Here is a 12823-nt window from a genome sequence, read left to right as displayed (position 1 = left end):
TCTCTAGGACACAATCAACCGCGAAAATTGATGACAACATTTCGGTGAAACAACTTTTTAAAGTTCCTTTTTTATAATTGTAATTAGCACATGTGATCAAAACTAACTTACGTTTTTTAATCTATTCTCCAGAATTATCTTAACATTCCCTTAAATTTTGTTGGCCTCGATTACAATTGAAAAAGGTCGATATTTGTGGTCACCACGATTTTATTCCCAGTTAAATTAAAATTGAAAAGTGAACATTAAGGAGGTTAGTAGTTGTTGATAGTATAAATTAAATTAACTCAGATTACACCTTAATCGATTTACTGTTTTGGATTTGTCTCGCAGATTACTCCGGCAGTCTTGCTGCAGCGATAGTTGTCCCAGTGCCATTGATAGTAGTCGCCGTAAGAGAAACGTAGACTAACGCAACTTGCGGCCTCGTTGTTGGAAGGCTCACCCATTTTCCAGTTTGTGTACGTCATTGGCTTGTAGGGCCTGAAAAGAGCCCATTCCCATCTCCGGTCTTTTCTAGAAAATTTACCCGAAGTCCAGTAGTCCGAGTAATATAGTCCTAAAAAGTATTCATTCGATTATCGTGCACATATCTAAAAGAGTAGTATGATGTTGCCATTTGATTGATCAGTAATTTCTTACCTGGATTATATTTGCCATATACAAAAATCGAATAATCCTCTTCATAATCTTCAATCCTGAGCAGAGTCATCTCACCCTGTCTGCAAAATTCTTTTGCTCCAGCCCACTTGAAATAAGAAAGAATGTGAAGGAAATCAAAGAGAAAAGGAAAATAGCGGCAACACTTACGTCTAAATTCGCCTTCACAAAGCAGTAGCATTTTCCACCACCCTTGTAAAAACATCTGACGAAATGCGGACTTGCAAGGAAATAAGGACATTCTTCTGTTAAATAAAATCAAAATCAACTGATCCAGGTAAAATTTATGCAAAAGCAAATTTCCGCTCAACTGATAATATCTCAAACTATATTTGAATCTACTTGATACTATTATATTTACTTGGCCTAATCGTTGTTATTATTTTGGTTGTAGTTTTCGGCTTTCCTGTAGTAGTTGGTGGTGGCGGTATGTTGCTGTTCGCTGTTGTTATGGCTGGCATAAAAACTCCTGCTGTCATCAGGAAAAGGAACCAACGACCTCTGGAAGTTTTAATCATCGCCTCCAACGTCGCCTGTCGTCAATGAGGAGAAGAAGATTGGAGTCGTTTCTAACAGAGCTGTCCAGTCAAGACTGCTCGTCTTTTAATCAAGTAAGCGCTCTTTTTATACCAAGGATTACAGTTGCAAGATTGTCCACTTGTTGCGAAACGTTTTGTGCAAGTGGAAATCCAAAATGCTTTCAAGTGATTACGGAATAGTTTATCTGGGTCTCCTTCTGGGGTAAAAAGTCAATCGAATTCAATTTACCGACTTCGATCAATGTACGCAACATCACCCTGTAGTTGTTGCATTTGTTTTAGCGAGACCGTTAGATGCAATTTCTTCATTGGCTGTTGGGTCATTGATCTTGCTGTATCGTCTGTTATCGTCATTTTTCGGTTTGTGTGTTACATGAAGAATTCCGTATTTCGCATATCGTTTCTTTATTCTACTCTTCGTCTACTTTATATCTTTAAAAAAAAATCGCCCCCCGTACTCATCACTCCCATTTCGACTCATCCCATCTTCTCTTTTCACCACGTCTTCTCATCTCGTCTTCTCATCTCATCAAATATTAATGGGTTGTCAGGGAAGGTGCTCCGATCATGCATAAATAGAGAAACAAAGACAGTCAGTTCCTTTTTTCTCCCATAAGTAGTGATATGTTTAATTCTTAATAATGTAATGTACATAAATATTTCCTTGAGCGCAAAGTAAATATTTTCGAATGAAACAATTCCGAACATAAAAGCCGTAACCACCCACACTGTTCAGCCACTTTTAAAGAATTGATACTTGGAACTTGTTTTACCCGTTTTACCGGCTTTTCAATAAGAAGTAATGGCAGTTGTTACCCGATTACAACTTTTTTTTTCATTAATTCGAATTTGGATTACAAAATTCTTGTTGTCATTCTGCTTTCATGGTGTTGCCGATTACGGCGACAAATCAATTATTACCGAAATGTGACGTCTTGTTTAAATTAAGTCGTTTATTTCCGAAATGTTTAATGACTGTTGAACGAGCATGTTAGAGTTCTTAAACCATGAGGTAGGCTACAGGAGAAATTCCAGCTGTTTGTGACTTTGTGTGCATCAGTAGCTGTCTGCGCTAACCTGGCAGTTTTTCACCAGTTAAAAATGATTTTGTGCTAAATTGTTTCATTGTAATTTTCTTTAGATATTCTTAGTATTATTTTGCTGTTTGGCACATAGTTCAAAGAATTCAAGAAAAAAAAATTAGTTGACCACTGAACTGTTCGATTCCCATTGTTTGAAACATATTATAGGCCTACATCCCTGCAGAGATCCCCCTGAGTTTGAACGGACTAAATACGTATTACCATCGAAAGGCAGTTTCTGTCACAGTCTAAAAAACAACGCTTGAGTTCAGTATCGCCATACTCTCATCCTTATATAATGTTGGTACTATTGCATATTTGCCTTAAGTCAGGTAAATCAGGTTAGTTAATTTCATACCCCCTCCTTTTTCTAATCCTCTTCTGTTCCACCCTACGATGTTCGTGTGGGGAATTTGCGCAGGGTCGATTTGTTCTTTTGTGTTATTGAAGTTCGACATCATTAATAACTTGACATCATCATCAATAACCTTTTTTAGTTTGTTAAGAACGAAGCAAAAAATAAAAAAGCGCCACCCGGTGGCCATGCCCTATTTAGTCCGTAAATTGGGGCTGGAAGTTGCTTCCTAGATCCTATTTAAATTATTAGTCCTTAAAACCTTCGAGTTACATACACGCATTTAGCTGCTTCGCTAGTGCGCTATCTTATAACTTTTGCATTTCGTTTAACAACATGCGTAATGGCTTATACGTAATCGGGGCGTTGTCGGAGAATATGGTTAGAGTGGGAAATTTTTGATTTATGAAGGATGCTTAACTTACCGTTACTATACCTACCTATACCCGCTACCTTGTCTTAATTCACAGATTATTCGATCTCCGAATCACATCACAGTGGCGCCGTAGCGGGTGTGTGAGAAACTAACAATGCTCACCAGGAGGTTCGAACACTGGCATTCAAGGTGCACTATATTTATTAGTGATGCTGGTCAACGCCTTATCCGATACACCCACTCTTCCACAATATTAATAATTTCAAAAATGTAATATTTTTAATTTCATTGGACGATCGCCAAAAACGAAATCTGGTTAATCGATGATTTAAAAATACTGGTAAAATTTTAACACACTATATCTCAATCGGTTTGGTTTCGTAGTCTTCGAAGTTCGAATAGGTCTAACAAGTGTGTATGAGTAAGAAACTATTTAACGTATTGAGTTTACTGGTTTTACGAGAATTAAATTTATCGACTAGCATAAGTCTATGCTATACAAATTGTCAATTGCGACGAGCATCAGCAGCAGCATCAGCATCAGCACGGAAATGTCCTCCAATTTTGATTGATGCCTGCGAATTTTAATATTTGTTTCAATCGCTTTTCTTTCTAAAATACCGGGCCAGTGTGTTGTAATTCCACAATTCCGCAATAGCACTGATGTTTCATCATGGGAGATTAGGGCGAAAACGAAATTTAAAAAACCAGCAGATAATTCAATTTTTGGTTTTTAATGGAATAAAACCTGCTCTTCTGTAGTAGTTTTCTTTTCTTCAACTTCTGAGTTTCTTTCCAGGGAACTTATCGAGCCTTTTTGGCCTCGCTTGTCCAGAAACTTGAGAAAATTGTCCGTCCTCCCTACCGTGGGCGACCGTGGGTATCCAGTCATCAACCTCAGGGTATGAGGGTACATCCTTTCATCTTCTTCTTTTTTACTTTCATATTGTTATTCCTTTTCGACTAGGGTGAGATGTTATTCCGGACGTGGAACGATCTGTTCCGCGGCGGGAGGGCCAGCGAATTATCCCCTGCCCGTCAGCTGCGACACGACATTTACAGTTTCAACAACCGCAGCATCTTCGACGACATTCTCTGGCACGGCGACGGACCCAGCTGCCAACGCCAACTTGACTCGTACTGCGACGCCTGGACGTCCAGCGACGCCAAGACGCTCGGAGTGGCCGCCTGTCTCATCGCCTCCTCTCCGTTCCACCAACAGCAGCAGCAGACGGTCGGCCGTGGCGGTGGTGTAAGTTAGTTATGTAAGCTTTGACATTTTTCAGTCGTCAGACCAATATTGAAATTACGTAATAGGTAGATGGCGCCAGAATCTAAGAAAAGTGTTATGTAATCATTGACACTGACATACGCATTAAAGCAAAGTTTACTTATTCAATATTGAACTGTTTAAACTATTTTTTATTGAGTAATATTCGGAAAAATATTTTACATTTGATTAACATGATTACTAATTTGAAATCATTTAAATTTTACTTGTAGGGCCGTTTAAACTAGGAAAAATGAGGATGCCACTGCTGCTAGTCAGACCAAAGGTTACTTATAGGGGACCGAAGATTTCTAAAGTAAATCGAATTTCACAGATCAAAACTTGAATTCAACCATGTCTTCCACCAACATGATTATTTCTCTCGTCTCTGTCTCTACTGTTGTCATCCTTGCGGGTCTCTTCGCCAGTTGGTGCGTTCGCACAATACGCACATTGATAAAATCTCCATCCAAATCGGAGCTGAAACTGCAAGGATTACCAGTACAACAGACCCTCAAAGATGGCCAACCCGAGTCGATGAGATTCCAACGACGAATCCAATCCACAATGGCGGCGTTCATAGAAAACGGAATGGACGATGAAGTGGCACCTCTTGTCGTCTCTCGTTTGGAATGGTGCAACCAAATCAACCGCTACCTGGACATGTTGAAGAATACGCCAGAGTCAATCGAGAGTGTGGCGAATGGCATCGAGGTCCTGATGAATTACCACCAACTTCATCGATCGGAAGCGGAACAAGACCTCGTCGATGCCATTTTCAGCAGAGCTTTGAAAAATGGAAACATTTCTCATCTTTACGCCAAACTGTTGAAGCGACTGAGGAGCGGCGACCGGAAAGGCTGGACACAAAACATCGTCCGTCTCTTGTTCCAACTCGCCGTCGAGGAATTCAACCGGCCACTTGACAGTGACGACGAAAATGGCAAGTCGAGAGTCGAAAAATTCAACAACGTCAAACTGATGGCCGCCATTTTCAAGAGAGAAATGCCCGGAGTGCCGGACGGTTGGATCACAGACTGTGCCGAGACTTTAATCTACCGTCTCGAGACCGGAGTCACTGAAGAATCGGTTAAGCAACTCTGCCTCTTCCTGACGACGCTGCTCATCGCTGAACCCGGAGAAAATTGTGATTCGATTACCCCGACCCGACAGAGACAATTGCTGACCTGCTTCGAGGCTCTGGAACGAGCGGCAACTCCACCCAAAGTCCCTCAACAACCGGATGTGAAAATACAGAAATCGGATGCAACGACACAGACGTTGAAACCTGAGAGCAACACGGACACTTCTACGGACGAGTCGGACACGGAAGAATATGAGCCGGGCCCGGATTCGGAGACTAATGGCCTTCTGGAACCTGCTGAAATCAACACGAACTCGGCTTCTGCCTCGACAACCGGATGAATTAGAAGAAACCGGATAATGCGTAAACCATAACTGAGAGCAAAGTTCTGATCGTACAATTAATTTCTTTTTGTCTTCAATGTAATACGTTTGAAGCTATCCATTAATTACAAAAAGTCTTTTAAAAATTTGTTTTTTCTTCTTTTTTTTAACATTTCACCGTAAATAATAAAGGTGCATAACATAATTATTTGTCAGTAACAACACATTTTTACAGTAACAGCCCATGTATTTTTCCTTCACGAAACAACAAACATTTGTTGACATTTAGCTAGACCAATATGCACGACTCAAGACCCATCCACAAATACCATTGACTCTTCTATTTTCGGTTGGGAGTTTGGCTCTCTTCATGTAACAAACGCCATTGGTCCATGTAAAATGGTTGCAATTGGGGTTAGCAATGCAGACGCCTCCGCACTGGTCTGCGGAGCTTGGCTTTTGGGCGATGTCGTTATTAATCCAGTCACAGTTCCACATCCAAATAGTTTGCCCGTTGTCACCATAATTGTACTGACGGACTTGATTTTCTTCGGCTGATGACACCCAAGCGACGCCTGCGACCAGCATCCAAAAGAACCAGCGGATTTGAAATGATTTAGGTGCCATGGTAATACTTTCTCGAACTTTTCTCTTTTCTGTTTAATACCTATTGTAAAATAAAATAGAATTTAGGGTGTACTGAAAAATGGAGCCAAGAAAATTGTTATGCATTACTGAGTGAAGTTTGAACTTGTCAGTTGTCACCGAGGAGATGGTAGGAACTGTGCTCTTTTCTAAAAAAATCTGTCTTTTTATATACTAGGGAAAAAGACAACTTAAACTGCAGTAATTGGATATATCTGTTCAAAAGTGAACACAGACGATGATAGAGAAAGTGGATTGCTAGGGAGGGAGGGAGTGTCATCTGGGATTTTGGAAAAGTCACTGACCGTAAAAACCGTAAAAACGAAAAATAAATGTACTCTATAGTTGACTTAAAAGGTCAGTTTATTTAAAATAGTGCGATGCCGAACGTGTTAAGATAACCTTATCTAAGTATGTTCGTATTTTAAAAAAAAATTTTTTTTTCGACCATTGCTCTTCTCCTCCTCTTTTAGCGCTTATTGATTACTTTATCTTCTAATGTTCGTTCTTTTTCTTTGAGTTCATTTGGATTTGTTAGTTCATTTGACGAATACTAATGACTTTAAATTAGCTAATTTTAATTTGAAGAAAGTAGACTGAATAAAAAATTGAAACTTATTTCGGCGATTGACAACACTGCCTCAGCTGACAGCTGTTACTCTGTTAGTCATGATGAATGAAGTTAATCGAATCACAAACAAAAGAAATTCCAAAATTTCATTTCCAGAAGTTCAAAAATAAAATTTTGTATCAGAAAAATAGCGGAAGAATAAATTTAAAGTAACGTTGAAGCTTATCTTGTTTAACGTGTGGAAGCTTTTTTGGGCTCACAAATCGGAAACCGTCGCCCATGCTTATTATCGTCTGAACGACCATAAGGTAAGTTTACAACAAATTATGCCTTAAGTTAGCACAGTCAGTATTTGGCTAAAAGTAAACCGAATTAACCGGGCCATCAAAATTGAATAGTTAATATGTTTTGTGTAGTTGTGTACTGTAGGCGCTGAAGGGATCCCAAACTTGGAGTTGTGCATGTGGTTTTTTAAGAGACATATTTGCAGAGAGTGCATTTGAATTCCTTGGTATGCATATTTTGGTGATAAAGTAGAGTAGATGGGTATTTAAAGTTTAGATCACACATATCGCTTTGATATTTTAAAACCTGTTTAAAGAGGTGCTTCAAAATGCAAATCAGTTAACTGTTTTCAATGCAGTTAATAATTTGTTTATTACCTTTTGTAATGCTTGCTAGATGACCCCATCAATTAAGATCATGTTCTAACTCTGAGACAAAAAGTATGTAGGCAGGGAGTTTTTCCAGTTTGAAATTGTTTGTGAAAACATAGGAAAGTGAACTTGATTAACTTTGACTAAATCGCTGTTTGGAATTCAGCTATGCAACATTTGAAACTTAGTGTAAGTCTGATCCCTCTAGTTTATATCAATGCTCTTATAACAATTAAATGTGTCACTGAAATTGATATTGACTAAGATTCCAAGTACATATATCTAATTACTTGTTTTACATCCTAGCTCAGCCAACAGATTTAGGTTTTGGTGATATCAAATGGAAAGAATGCCAAAAGTCGGGTACAAGTGGCGTTTAGTCCAAGAAAAAGGCTCTTTCGCCTGCTCACTATGTCCCTACAGCAACGATTTACGGTGCAGGTTAAAAGAACACTATACGAAAGCCCACGATAAGACTATCGGAGATAATGAGTGTTGCGGTATCAGTTTTACCAGCAAAGAGGACCTTAAAAACCACATATCTACAAGTCATCTTCATAAGTAAGTCAAAATTATTTGAACTAAAATTGAATGTGAACTGATTTTGACAAATTATTAACTGTCGTAATTTCAGATACAAATGTCCTGACTGTGATAAAAATTTTACTTCCCAAATTGTACTAAAAAATCATCAGAACTTTGTCCACGGTGATTCCAAGGAATTCAAGTGTATCCTCTGCAAATACGAAACCAAATACAAAAATGGTCTGACAAACCACATGAAACACAAACACGGGAAAAGTTCCAAGTATATGCAGTATGGCAGCGTTTTTGTCAAAAACAAGTCCCTGAAACAGAACACCGCAACGAGGCTTCACCAAAGGTAATAAACAGACTATTAGCTGCTTTAAAACAGTTTACTGATTTGCATTTTGAAGCACCACTTCAAACAGGTATCAATGCGATATGTGTGATCTAAACTTTAAATATCCGTCTATGCTCCTTCGTCACCGAAATATGCATACCAAGGAATTCAAATGCACTCTCTGCAAATATTCTGCAGCACGAATGGCTATTTTAATGAAACACATGAAAATGCATGAATCAGATGACGAACAGTCGTCGTCTTCGACGGTGATTGACAAGTAAGTCGTACTTTTAAAAAAATCTGCCAAAATTAATTCATCTCAAGATGATGCTCATTCGTCAATTGTATAGTTCTACTCCTAGCAGCGAAAACCGTGAACAGACGGATGTCGAGGAGGAACCGATAGGGTTCAGTAGAAATGATGAAAATGAAATTAAAGGTGATCTTCATTTTATCAATTTTATTTAATATTTTGGTCAGTCAGTTTGTCTACATGTATTTCACATTCCATAGAGCAAGACCCACCTGATCTTCAAATAGAAGACGTGGCAAGACCGGAACCCCATTCATCATTACATTACAGATCAAGTCAGGAGAACATCACTGATTTAGAAAATGTTGTAGACATGGAAGTGAGAAGCGATGACAGTAGTTCCCCTTCATCTGTCGTGGGAGTTGAGCCTCCAGATTTACACCCACTATCGTCAAGCCAATCGCGGCCAGTTTGGGCGACTCCATCTCATCGGCTAAACTCAATCCAGGAAGAGGCTCGCCAACTAAGGGCGCAAATTTCCCCATCAGCGACCCTTTCTGGGATTCTTTCTCTACTGGAGCGTTTACTAGAACTTTCCGCTTCCACCACGATTGAAATTCGTGATTCTGTGAAGTTTGAAAAGCGTTCTCAAGCCATCGAATGCTTCGAATACTTGTGGAGCGCTTCTAAAATGGCAGTTTGCGTCTGGGAAGACATTGAAGGATCGATGGAAAGCAACCCTTCCCTCAAAGCTGTCCAGTATGCATACGAATTACTTCCTACATTTATTAAGTGGCACAAGATAAAACATCTCGAAATGGTGGGACACATAATTTTGCTCAGTATCAACACTGTTAAGAACTCTCAACATCAGGCATCGTTGATCCGTGAGTTTTTCAATTATAATTTTTATTAGTTTTCTTTAGTTCGAAGCATAGTTTTTATATTTTGCCCTTGTAAGCTCATTGTGTTTATTTATCTGTTGTTTGGCCAACATATCGACGTGGTAGGACAACAAGGAGCGGAACGCAAGCGGTTTTAAGGACGATTGGGGTGCGTACCGCCTCATGTATCGATACGGAATTGGGCAAGTCATATTTGATGATACTATTATCTTAATCGTAATCGGGTTTCATATGTTTAATATCACCATTGATCATTTTCAGGAAAATGCAAAGTCTTTATAGCCCTGCCGGTGTATCGTATCTCAAGTATTGCGGGAAGGTCTTCGGTCTTTTTGGGTTAAAGGCTCATATATCTCAGTATCACAAGGCTGGCGGCAAAATCTAATGGAACCAACCATTTGACCATTCTAATTCCGTTTAGTATATTAGTGTTCTCTTGTATTTGTTGCTACCTGGGTACTAAAATTTTATCGCTTGACTTAGTATAGTCGAGGAGAATACTTCATTTTCAGTGTTTGGTTTACGTTTCTTTTCTCGGCTGTTTATAAGTTTTGCCAAGAAGTATTACTAATAAAGTTCCAGTTACCATTATATCTGCCATTGTCGATTTACTCGGAACTTCGCAGAAAGTGTAGCAGATTGCTCATGCAGTTTGCACATGTATCGGCATTAATATTTTATCGTATTTCGTAACGTTTTTACTGTTTTAGGATAATCGCCTTTCTCTAGGACACAATCAACCGCGAAAATTGATGACAACATTTCGGTGAAACAACTTTTTAAAGTTCCTTTTTTATAATTGTAATTAGCACATGTGATCAAAACTAACTTACGTTTTTTAATCTATTCTCCAGAATTATCTTAACATTCCCTTAAATTTTGTTGGCCTCGATTACAATTGAAAAAGGTCGATATTTGTGGTCACCACGATTTTATTCCCAGTTAAATTAAAATTGAAAAGTGAACATTAAGGAGGTTAGTAGTTGTTGATAGTATAAATTAAATTAACTCAGATTACACCTTAATCGATTTACTGTTTTGGATTTGTCTCGCAGATTACTCCGGCAGTCTTGCTGCAGCGATAGTTGTCCCAGTGCCATTGATAGTAGTCGCCGTAAGAGAAACGTAGACTAACGCAACTTGCGGCCTCGTTGTTGGAAGGCTCACCCATTTTCCAGTTTGTGTACGTCATTGGCTTGTAGGGCCTGAAAAGAGCCCATTCCCATCTCCGGTCTTTTCTAGAAAATTTACCCGAAGTCCAGTAGTCCGAGTAATATAGTCCTAAAAAGTATTCATTCGATTATCGTGCACATATCTAAAAGAGTAGTATGATGTTGCCATTTGATTGATCAGTAATTTCTTACCTGGATTATATTTGCCATATACAAAAATCGAATAATCCTCTTCATAATCTTCAATCCTGAGCAGAGTCATCTCACCCTGTCTGCAAAATTCTTTTGCTCCAGCCCACTTGAAATAAGAAAGAATGTGAAGGAAATCAAAGAGAAAAGGAAAATAGCGGCAACACTTACGTCTAAATTCGCCTTCACAAAGCAGTAGCATTTTCCACCACCCTTGTAAAAACATCTGACGAAATGCGGACTTGCAAGGAAATAAGGACATTCTTCTGTTAAATAAAATCAAAATCAACTGATCCAGGTAAAATTTATGCAAAAGCAAATTTCCGCTCAACTGATAATATCTCAAACTATATTTGAATCTACTTGATACTATTATATTTACTTGGCCTAATCGTTGTTATTATTTTGGTTGTAGTTTTCGGCTTTCCTGTAGTAGTTGGTGGTGGCGGTATGTTGCTGTTCGCTGTTGTTATGGCTGGCATAAAAACTCCTGCTGTCATCAGGAAAAGGAACCAACGACCTCTGGAAGTTTTAATCATCGCCTCCAACGTCGCCTGTCGTCAATGAGGAGAAGAAGATTGGAGTCGTTTCTAACAGAGCTGTCCAGTCAAGACTGCTCGTCTTTTAATCAAGTAAGCGCTCTTTTTATACCAAGGATTACAGTTGCAAGATTGTCCACTTGTTGCGAAACGTTTTGTGCAAGTGGAAATCCAAAATGCTTTCAAGTGATTACGCAATAGTTTATCTGGGTCTCCTTCTGGGGTAAAAAGTCAATCGAATTCAATTTACCGACTTCGATCAATGTACGCAACATCACCCTGTAGTTGTTGCATTTGTTTTAGCGAGACCGTTAGATGCAATTTCTTCATTGGCTGTTGGGTCATTGATCTTGTTGTATCGTCTGTTATCGTCATTTTTCGGTTTGCGTGTTACATGAAGAATTCCGTATTTCGCATATCGTTTCTTTATTCTACTCTTCGTCTACTTTATATCTTTAAAAAGAAATCGCCCCCCCCCCCCCCGTCTTCTCGTCTCGTCTTCTCATCTCATCAAATATTAATGGGTTGTCAGGGAAGGTGCTCCGATCATGCATAAATAGAGAAACAAAGACAGTCAATTCCCTTTTTCTCCCATAAGTAGTAATATGTTTAATTCTTAATAATGTAGCCTAATGTACAAAAATATTTCCTTGAGCACAAGTTAAATATTTTCGAATGAAACAATTCCGAACATAAAAGCCGTAACCACCCACACTGTTCAGCAACTTTTAAAGAATTGATACTTGGAACTTGTTGTACCGGGTACCGGCTTTTTAATAAGAAGTAATAGCAGTTGTTAATTCGAATTTGGATTACAAAATTCTTGTTGTCATTCTGCTTTCATGGTGTTGCCGATTACGGCGACAAATCAATTATTACCGAAATGTGACGTCTTGTTTAAATTAAGTCGTTTATTTCCGAAATGTTGAATGACTGTTGAACGAGCATGTTAGAGGTCTTAAACCATGAAGTAGGCTACAGGAGAAATTCCAGCTGTTTGTGACTTTGTGTGCATCAGTAGCTGTCTGCGCTAACCTGGCAGTTTTTCACCAGTTAAAAATGATTTTGTGCTAAATTGTTTCATTGTAATTTTCTTTAGATATTCTTAGTATTATTTTGCTGTTTGGCACATAGTTCAAAGAATTCAAGAAAAAAATTTAGTTGACCAATGACCACTGAACTGTTCGATTCCCATTGTTTGAAACATATTATACATCCCTGCAGAGATCCCCCTGAGTTTGAACGGACTAAATACGTATTACCATCGAAAGGCAGTTTCTGTCACAGTCTAAAAAACAACGCTTGAGTTCAGTATCGCCATACTCTGATCCTTAAA

The 12823-nt window shown here is 38.8% G+C and overlaps 4 protein-coding genes across 7 annotated transcripts; 1 reads left to right on the top strand and 3 right to left on the bottom strand.

Annotated features, from left to right (window-relative positions):
* Positions 1-44: 44 nt before the first annotated feature.
* LOC124327079 (perlucin-like) lies at positions 45-1178 on the bottom strand. The gene is made up of 4 exons (XM_046785949.1): positions 1022-1178; positions 811-905; positions 643-748; positions 45-559 (listed from the first exon to the last, which is right to left on the bottom strand). The coding sequence occupies exons 1-4, from the start codon at positions 1176-1178 to the stop codon at positions 309-311; spliced, it is 609 nt and encodes a 202-aa protein (XP_046641905.1). The 3' UTR covers positions 45-308.
* Positions 1179-5974: 4796 nt separating this feature from the next.
* Positions 5975-6316, bottom strand: LOC124313495. The gene has a single exon (XM_046778486.1). The coding sequence runs from the start codon at positions 6314-6316 to the stop codon at positions 5975-5977; it is 342 nt and encodes a 113-aa protein (XP_046634442.1).
* A 670-nt stretch (positions 6317-6986) lies between these two features.
* On the top strand, positions 6987-10433 carry LOC124327025 (histone-lysine N-methyltransferase PRDM16-like). 4 transcript variants are annotated; one of them, XM_046785851.1, is made up of 10 exons: positions 6987-7213; positions 7322-7416; positions 7632-7750; positions 7868-8122; positions 8196-8444; positions 8500-8706; positions 8780-8868; positions 8943-9569; positions 9693-9769; positions 9849-10433. In XM_046785851.1, exons 4-9 carry the CDS (start codon positions 7902-7904, stop codon positions 9722-9724), a joined length of 1425 nt encoding a protein of 474 aa, XP_046641807.1. In that variant the 5' UTR covers positions 6987-7213; positions 7322-7416; positions 7632-7750; positions 7868-7901; the 3' UTR covers positions 9725-9769; positions 9849-10433. The 4 variants fall into 4 exon arrangements, with proteins under 4 accessions (XP_046641807.1, XP_046641817.1, XP_046641790.1 ...); XM_046785861.1 differs by lacking the exon at positions 7632-7750 and having other exon boundaries at positions 8515-8706; XM_046785834.1 differs by lacking the exon at positions 7632-7750.
* Positions 10354-11487, bottom strand: LOC124327072 (perlucin-like). The gene is made up of 4 exons (XM_046785935.1): positions 11331-11487; positions 11120-11214; positions 10952-11057; positions 10354-10868 (listed from the first exon to the last, which is right to left on the bottom strand). Exons 1-4 carry the CDS (start codon positions 11485-11487, stop codon positions 10618-10620), a joined length of 609 nt encoding a protein of 202 aa, XP_046641891.1. The 3' UTR covers positions 10354-10617.
* Positions 11488-12823: the final 1336 nt, after the last annotated feature.

This window comes from Daphnia pulicaria, chromosome 1 (assembly GCF_021234035.1).
Source record: "Daphnia pulicaria isolate SC F1-1A chromosome 1, SC_F0-13Bv2, whole genome shotgun sequence".
Lineage (NCBI taxonomy): Eukaryota > Metazoa > Arthropoda > Branchiopoda > Diplostraca > Daphniidae > Daphnia > Daphnia pulicaria.
The sequence above is the reverse complement of the archived record's forward strand: the minus strand, read 5'-3'. Positions and strand labels throughout refer to the sequence as shown.

Excerpts from the sequence above, each read along its gene's own strand:
- LOC124327072 (XM_046785935.1), bottom strand. The coding sequence starts at position 11,487 with ATGATTAAAACTTCCAGAGGTCGTTGGTTCCTTTTCCTGATGACAGCA. Across the intron at positions 11,215-11,330 it reads AATAACAACGATTAGGCCAA|AAGAATGTCCTTATTTCCTT; the intron begins GTAAATATAATA and ends TTTATTTAACAG. Across the intron at positions 10,869-10,951 it reads ATATGGCAAATATAATCCAG|GACTATATTACTCGGACTAC; the intron begins GTAAGAAATTAC and ends AATACTTTTTAG.
- LOC124327025 (XM_046785842.1), top strand. The coding sequence starts at position 7,902 with ATGGAAAGAATGCCAAAAGTCGGGTACAAGTGGCGTTTAGTCCAAGAA. Across the intron at positions 8,123-8,195 it reads TCTACAAGTCATCTTCATAA|ATACAAATGTCCTGACTGTG; the intron begins GTAAGTCAAAAT and ends TCGTAATTTCAG. Across the intron at positions 8,869-8,942 it reads TGATGAAAATGAAATTAAAG|AGCAAGACCCACCTGATCTT; the intron begins GTGATCTTCATT and ends CACATTCCATAG.
- LOC124327079 (XM_046785949.1), bottom strand. The coding sequence starts at position 1,178 with ATGATTAAAACTTCCAGAGGTCGTTGGTTCCTTTTCCTGATGACAGCA. Across the intron at positions 749-810 it reads TTGTGAAGGCGAATTTAGAC|TGGGCTGGAGCAAAAGAATT; the intron begins GTAAGTGTTGCC and ends TCTTATTTCAAG. Across the intron at positions 560-642 it reads ATATGGCAAATATAATCCAG|GACTATATTACTCGGACTAC; the intron begins GTAAGAAATTAC and ends AATACTTTTTAG.
- LOC124313495 (XM_046778486.1), bottom strand. The coding sequence starts at position 6,316 with ATGGCACCTAAATCATTTCAAATCCGCTGGTTCTTTTGGATGCTGGTC.